Source organism: Thunnus thynnus, chromosome 2 (assembly GCF_963924715.1).
Source record: "Thunnus thynnus chromosome 2, fThuThy2.1, whole genome shotgun sequence".
In the NCBI taxonomy this organism is placed as follows: Eukaryota; Metazoa; Chordata; class Actinopteri; order Scombriformes; family Scombridae; genus Thunnus; species Thunnus thynnus.
This window is the reverse complement of record NC_089518.1, coordinates 14444753-14452837: the sequence shown is the minus strand read 5'-3', so window position 1 is coordinate 14452837 and position 8085 is coordinate 14444753. Positions and strand designations below refer to the sequence as shown.

Here is an 8085-nt window from a genome sequence, read left to right as displayed (position 1 = left end):
TATCTTCCAAGATGACCACATCACCAAAACAGCAAAAAGCAAAACAACCCCAGGCAGCCTCCCACACACACACACACACAACACCGGTGTCAACAATCACAAACACTCAGCTCAGCTCAGCTCAGGCCGCCTTGACCCTCTCTATTACTCATATCCAGGAAATGAGCTGCAAAAAAATGTATTACAGATGAGATGCATCAACTTTTCAACCTTGTCAGTTATATGGCAACGGTGCCAAACGTAAACTAATCCCATATAAAGGTGTTTACGTAGGTCAGTTTTGTAGTCACTTCTCTGCCAACAGCCACGTGTCTGTTTATAAGTGGGGTAATGTTGAAGCAGTAGATTGAACTGCTCTGCTTTATTTTTGTTTTTCTCCTTAAGTCTAACTTAGTTATCACAACCAGCAGCATAATGTATGACAGTGATGACAGCTAAGAGACCAGCAATACCCAGCACTGAAAGCAAAGCAGTTCTGAAAGTCAGTCTAAAAATTTAGAGAACAATCTAAAACCTGCTCCATCTGCTGAGCAGCTGAGGTATTACTTGAGCTAACTACCATAGATTTACTCCAGATTACATGTACCCAAAGTGAACAAAAAACATCATTTTAAAAGACTGTTGATTTGAGGCACTTTATAACATCAGAATTCAGTCTTATTTTTAGGCTTAACAGTGATGGTACCTATTCATGTTGTGCCAAATTTATCAACGTTCATGGATTTTGTGATACTTTTCATAAGGTAGTAGCTATCCCCCTTTTAGATTTCTAGTTGTAGTGCATTGTGGCAGTGTTGTAAATCACTGAGCAGTGCTGTGTTATAGTATTCCCTCCAGTTGAATTTCCAGATAATTACTATATCATGATACACAACATATCAATATTATGATATACAATATACATAATCCACAACAGATTTTATCCATCCATGCATTTTTATCACCCACTTCTACTACCTGTGTTCGCTGCAGTTTCAAGTCTTCAAGATTCAGGTTCTTGGAAACAGTAATGTATTTTTTCCCCCTTAAGTATCAGTTTTCCTTCTTTTTATTGTTCCTTGCTTTTCTGAGTATAAATCCTTGCACTGGAGATGATGGATCTGGTGTGGAGTTTCATATAACCCCCACCTCCCTTCAGTGATGACCAGCCAGTAGAAGTTACGAGTGCAGCAGCAAGGACTAGGTCAGAGACGAGACCGATTTCTAGTTGATTGAAGGCAAATGTTTTGTGTTTGTGCACTCATGCTTTTGTTGTCATTAGATTGGACTGCTGCAATGTTTCCTCACCTTCCTTCCTCGACCTTTTACCAAAGCATATCAAATGTTTTCAGATTGATTTCTTACCTTTAGATACAGCTATTAGTTTTACATTAATTCAGCTTCATTCCCCCGTTACTGATATGACTAAAATCACTGTTACTGTTTACTGTTAAGTATGGTTCAATCAGAGTAAATCTATGGTAATCTTTAAACTACTGTAGTTACTGTAGTGCATTTTCATATCCATGAACAGGGTCATGGTTTTTCACTTGTTGACTCACTCATACCAGAAAAAAAAGGTATTGATGGAGTATTAATGATAGTAAGATCGAGATATTTTGAAGATGAAGAAAGATGCGATTGTCAATATTAGAATAATTAAATGTAGTTTACCAAACAAGTCTTAAAAGCATACAAATATGCAATGCTATATTTATCACAGTAGCAGCTGAGCTACTGTATTTATGTTATTGTTCACTCAACACACTGAAGAAACAGATAACAATAAGCGACACATATAAGTAGAGAAAATAGTCAGACAGAGTGAGAAAGATTATTTTGGGTTTCTGTTAAAGTAAGCTGCAGTAAAAATAATAAAAGCTTGTTCATACGATGCCATGAAGATTTTGCTTGCATACAGTTCATGTTCACTGTCAGATTGATATCTAATCTTAGGATTAATGTGTTATTTACTCATGTTGGGGCACATTTTTGTTGAAATATTATTATCAGCTACAAAATGCTGTTTGACAAATGTTAGTTCAGGTTCTACAATATAATAAAGGTTAAATTAGAACTGCAGAAGGGTAATAACATAGACATTTACAAAAGTGTTGTCCATTTTATTTCTACAAATATGAGACACTCATTTACAGCAACAAGGATTTATTTGTTCAATCTGTAAGAGTAGGGCAAACATTTTACTGCACTTCTGATGCAACTTCCTTCCTCAGGTTTGTATATTGACAGCACAAGATTGATTTTGTTAAATTATTCCAAAGGTGGAAATGAAAATATGACAATGTTGTGTATGTTGTCATGGAAAGGCAGGAAAGGCGTTTGTAGCTAACGCCTCACTGCACAAACTCTTAAGTGCAGTCAAACTCTGTGATCAGTGTCTCTTAACTGCCTGAAAACATTCTTGTTTTTACTTGTAACAGCAGCACCAGTTGTATCACTGCCTCAGTGAAGGCAATGGTATCCACTTAGACACTCGAGTACATTCAGAAAGGCACCTTTAAACTTTTTTACATGATAAAAAAAAATATATAAAAGAGTACAAAAACACTTTAGATAAAACACTGTCACACTTATGTTTTCACAACATAAATAGCTACAAGCCACTGTTACAGGTTCGTCATTACAAACATGACAGAAGGTTGTTTGAACCAGTGACGTGTTGAAGTGGCTTAAATAAATTAAAATAAGGGGGGAAAACCGAAATCCTGCAATTGTTTGTCAAAACATACAATTTCATTGCTGTTGAAAAAACTGGCTTATACCTCCAAATGAGGGCTGCAAACACATTTTCATATGAGAATACATATGACCCAGAATTAGATATTCATCATCTGAAACTAACACACACACATACTAAATGATACTAGAACATTAACGTTTCTGATGGATAGTAAATAACTTCAGTGCTTGGTTGACAAATTAATTACACTTTTCCAGACTGCATTTTCTGTATACGACATATTGATTAGAAAGAGGCACTCTAGGCATTTTCCCCAGATAAGGTTTCTGGTCAAAAGATGAACAAGATAATTAGTTCATCCAGCATGTGTCAGTCACTTCTCATCCTGGATATTTTCAGTCACAGATTAGGGTACACATCTTCATGAAATCCACTGATTGACCATGTCCTCTTTATCTTGTATTTTAGAGCTTCTTTGCAGGATCTAATGTGTCCAAGGCACAGGGTTTTGGTGTAATTGCCTTGTGGTTAAGAAGCACCCAGAGGCCACTGGGAGGCAGAGTCATCTGTAAAGCAGCACAGCAGCTCAGTAGGGGTACGTTGAGATAGAGATGTAGATGATGAAGATGCTCTGGTAGGTAATGCGGCCCTGCAGCGAGATGGTGGTGGCCTGCACCTTGAGTCGCACTAGTCCTGGTCTGTCAAGCACCCGCAGTGTGAAGATTATTCCCCTGCCTGCTTCGTCTCTGATGCCAAATACACGGCCCACCATACCCACCTCCGATTCTTGCTCAAGTATGGTAAAGGATGTACGATCTTGTAGGACACCTGACTCTGAGAAAGCTGACAGTCGTACTACGTTGTGATTGGCTGGTATGCCTGAGGGAAGAGTGAGCAGCTTGTACTGCAGGAGCAGAGGAGAGCCTCCTGTGGCGCAGTCCAGAGAACAAGGCCTATAGCATGTCCTTTAAAAGATCAACATGAAGGAGGAAAGTGTCACCATCACATCAGCATTAAAATATCTTCTAGCTGCTAATATTTGCATGCCTGCAGTATCTTAAGCCTAATGTTTGTGTTTAAACAATGTAGAACATGCAGTTTACCCTGGACTTCTGCCACTCTGGTAGGATGCAGGGCAGGGCGTATCCAGGCACTGGTATCCTCCTCTGGTGTTAAAACACATCTGATTGTGTCCACATTGAATGCCTTGTTCTACACATTCATCGATGTCTAATGGTAGAGAAAAGGAATAAGAGGTTAGCTGTAATAACAGAAGCAAGTACGAAAGTTATGTAGTTAGGAACAGTTTAGTGAAACTCACCTTTACAGCTCCTGCCGTTGGGTAACAGCTGGTAACCTTGGGGACACGAGCATTGGAAACTGCCAATTGTGTTTCGACACTCATGTTGGCACGGCTTCCTGAGCAGACACTCATCCACATCTGTGCAGAGAATAACAAGATGGTAAATGTGAGACTCAGGAATCTTATTGAAATAAAGGCTGATGTTTTTGAATGCTGTATATGACTTATTTGTAAAACTACTGTTGATGCACACTCACCAACACATGTGCCGTCTCTGTTGGTGTATCCTACAGGGCAGCTCTGTCTGGTAATGCGGGATACTCCATGAGAACGAGACAGGATTGGCCTGCCTAGAGATGACACTAGTTGTGGACGAAGTCTTGCCCTCACTCTGGTCCCATTGGTGAAGGTTTGTCCTCTCTCCAACCCCGCACAAGAACGCCCATCCCCAAGCAGCACAGTACCAGGGGGACAAGAGCACCTGAAGCTGCCGGGCACGTTGCGGCACTGGTAGGCACAAGGGTTTGGCATCTGAAGGCATTCATCAATGTCTGAAAGGTAAAACAAAACTCTAATTAATTCATTATAATGAGTCCCCATTAGTTCATTCATTCATTAGTCCCCATTAGATTCTCATTAGTGCAGTGTATTATGAAACAGACACAGCAAATGTCCTACCCAGACATGGGAGGCCCACTCCCTGGGTTCGGTAACCCCTGGGACACACACAGCCATAACCTCCGATTGTGTTCTGACAGATCTGAGTGTAGCGACACATGTGACTTCCATCCTGACACTCGTCAATATCTGAAAAATACGCAGTCGACAAAAGCATATCAACTTAATCAAATTTTGGAAATGAGTTTCATTTTTAAAAATCAATGTAACTGATACCATATTACCAAAACGCTTAATAGTAACAAATGAACCATGGTAAAGATGTTTTTAAGCCTCCATCGCATGCTTGTGGTGTTATTAGGACTAAAGAGTTTCTTAAAATTAAGACCACATTACTATAAACTTTGTTACATCCTGTTATAAAAAAGATCTCGGTTTCTTCAGTCAGAGGTGTTCTCTTTGTTCTAATTAATAGTCTTTTTAAAAAAGCTTCCTTTTCTTCCTTTGTGAAGGAGAAGCAGTGACCTCTCGCTATTTAGTGCCTTTGAGCAATCCAGCAGGTTTCCTTGGAAATCTGACCTGGTGTTACACGTCAAATGCAGTGTAGACGGTTGGTGGAGGCTGCCAATGTTATCAACATTGGTGATATCGTCATTTCCCAGAAGGCAAAAAAACAAAAGAATCATTGTCGTCATCTTTGAAGTTCTCTCTCTCCAATGTCATGCTAATGTCTCAAAATGAATGTAGTAATGATTTATGTCTCCTCATATGCTACCATTTAACACCTTCTAAATAAATAAAGAAAAGAAAAGTATAACAGTCACTAACCCACGCAGGCTCCATTCTCTGATTTGGTCATGCCAGCTGGACAGCTGTCAAAACACTGGTATCCTCCCTCTGTGTTACGGCATTGCTGGTGAGCTGGGCACACATTTCTCATGCACTCATTGATGTCTGTAAAAGTGCAACCATTACAACAAAGCTGTTATTGATTGTCAATTATCCCCTGGCTGAAAAAGTGTTCCAGATGTGCTCATAAGGTTTATTAAACAATAAACAGAATTCAGTTATTTAGTTTCAAACAGTTTCATAAATCTAACAAGCCTTGATTTGAAAATTTGAATTTCCATGACTTTTGTATGCTCTTTCGGACCTGTGGAAGTCTAACTATGTTAGCTGACTGACCAATGCAGCGGTGTCCTGACAGCTGGTATCCAGGGTGGCAGATGCAACGGTACGAGCCCAGAGTGTTGAGACACTGATGCTGACATGGGGAGAGAGCGGACTCTTGGCACTCATCCACATCTGAAACACACGATTTGACACATCTGGTTTCATCAATCTACTATGGACATCAATCGTATAAATGTGTATAAGATAAGAAACAACATTTATCTTTATTGATTACTGCAGGAGTAAATAATTTGATTCAACAGGGAAAGGGAAAGAATAACTCAATCTCTGTTAAACTATCTGCTCAACATTTGGTTAACAGTGACTTGCCTTCACAGCTGGTTCCTGTGATGCTGGGCTTAAATCCTGGTCCACATTTGGCCTGGCAGCGATATGTGCCCAATGTGTTGACACATTGCTGGTTGTAGTGGCACATGTGGGAGCCCTGGGCACACTCATCAATATCTGCATGATATTAAAAATGTAGTTAGCCAAAGGCTGAGGTTACATGGGGGAACGGGGATAGAGGCTTAAAGAAAGATTAAGTTGTATATAGTACCTGCTACTTAATATTTTCCATCGGGACATTAATAGAGTTTGTCTGGTAATTAATCACACAAATTCCAGCGAGTGTGTTGTTTTTGTCTCACCTTGGCATGTGTTGGTGTCTGTGGAGATGGTGAAGCCAGAGGGACAGGTACAGGAAAATCCTCCCATGATGTTATTACATGAGTGAGAGCAGGGAGACTGCAGTGCACACTCGTCCTCATCTAATAACAACACATTTAATCACAATAATAAAACTGGTACAGTGACAACTGCCCAAATATAAATGTTGCCAAAAGATAAATGAGGCAGAAAAAGGGAAAGCAGCATACCAGCACAGTAGGAGGCCGTGTCAAGAATGAAACCTTTAGGGCATGTTTCTCCATAACCGTCTGCAAATAGAAAAGTTCAGTCAGTGTTACATGTTTCAACATTCAAGTCCAGCATGTGATGCTGAAGTTTTATTTTTTGTAGAAACCTGGTATATGAAGGCTGGCAGTGATATGGAAGTCCAAAGTGAGAGTGAACATGTTGTAAACGCTGTTCATCCCGGAGACATTCAGCAGCTGGAGCAGAGGGCCCTGGCGCTCCTCCTGGCCCTCATAAATAATGGTGTGATTGCAGCGCAGCACCATGGGGTTTCCTCCTCTCTGGTGGGTCTGCGATGACCACGAGTACAGCTGCCCTTGGCCCGTCTGCACATATGACTCGTCAAACTCCTACGGGACAGACAACAAATCAGGTCAGGGAGATTGAAGAAGAGCTCAAGTGTGTCAGTGACACATTCTCTGGAGAGATATGTTTGAGGTCTTTTAAATACACATTGTGATGACAGTAGTGAACAAACCTGTAGGCTCAGATGAGAAGTTGATAATGAAGGAGGAACGAATCCGTTAATTACGATGTCAATTAGTAAAACTCCCTCAGAATCCACACCTCTGGCAACATGGGTCAAACGAAGAATCTCCCCTGGTTAAAAAGATTAAAAAAGGTAAGATCATCATTCATTTACAAGCACAAGATAACATGCTGACATTGTTAAGAAATAATAGCTTTCATGAATGTCAGTGGTAGTAAGTGATGCCATCTGCTGGTTGTTTTGAAAACTACAAAAAGTGAAAGTAGTCATGGAGGGAATCACTGGTCACATAAAAACTTCTAAACTAAAGCCTTTCTTTTTAGTTTGTCTGTATGTAGTTTTCTCTGCGGTCACTCAACATAGTTTATACAAAAGTTGGTATGAATGCATCAATAAAGTATCTACCTGCCTGCATGATTTTATTATCAGTATTTTAATCTCCTAACAGGTGAGCAACAGGCCTGTCTCCCAACCACTTTCTTAAGATTTGCATCACCATAAAATAAAAGACCTTCACATATGAATGATGTGCACACATGTATAAAACTGATCTTACCAGACTCAAACTCCAGCTGAGACTCTTGTCTGAATTGGCCCTGAGTGAAGGAGTAGCCGTTCTTGGCTCCTCCGTTCTGCAGCACAGTGGTCCAGTAGATGGGAGCAAACACAGACACCAGCACCCGGAGCAAGGGACCTACAACAGAACAGCATCAATAAGCTCCTGACCTGTTACAGCACAATAGAAATACAGTATGTGCAGGTTACAAGATTAAAAGCGTATTCCACAAAAAATGTTATAAAAGAAACCAAAAACTGAATTCACTCTACCTGAATTCACCTTCATCACTTACAGTGTTTAGTGACTTTGTTGTAAATAAACAGGCAAATAAGACATTAACCTGGGTG

General features: G+C 40.1%; 1 protein-coding gene across 1 annotated transcript in view; it reads right to left on the bottom strand.

Moving 5' to 3' along the window:
• Positions 1 to 2081: 2081 nt before the first annotated feature.
• Positions 2082 to 8085, bottom strand: part of hmcn2 (hemicentin 2) — a 47739-nt gene continuing 41735 nt past the window's right edge. Inside the window, exons 69-81 of the mRNA XM_067604770.1 lie at positions 7736 to 7873; positions 7168 to 7289; positions 6799 to 7039; positions 6653 to 6712; positions 6425 to 6544; positions 6105 to 6239; positions 5787 to 5906; positions 5430 to 5555; positions 4662 to 4790; positions 4241 to 4534; positions 4002 to 4121; positions 3784 to 3910; positions 2082 to 3645 (exon numbers count right to left, since the gene is read on the bottom strand). Of these exons, the coding sequence (XP_067460871.1) occupies positions 3267 to 3645; positions 3784 to 3910; positions 4002 to 4121; positions 4241 to 4534; positions 4662 to 4790; positions 5430 to 5555; positions 5787 to 5906; positions 6105 to 6239; positions 6425 to 6544; positions 6653 to 6712; positions 6799 to 7039; positions 7168 to 7289; positions 7736 to 7873 (2111 nt within the window). The 3' untranslated portion in view covers positions 2082 to 3266. The remainder of the gene's footprint in view (positions 3646 to 3783; positions 3911 to 4001; positions 4122 to 4240; positions 4535 to 4661; positions 4791 to 5429; positions 5556 to 5786; positions 5907 to 6104; positions 6240 to 6424; positions 6545 to 6652; positions 6713 to 6798; positions 7040 to 7167; positions 7290 to 7735; positions 7874 to 8085) is intronic.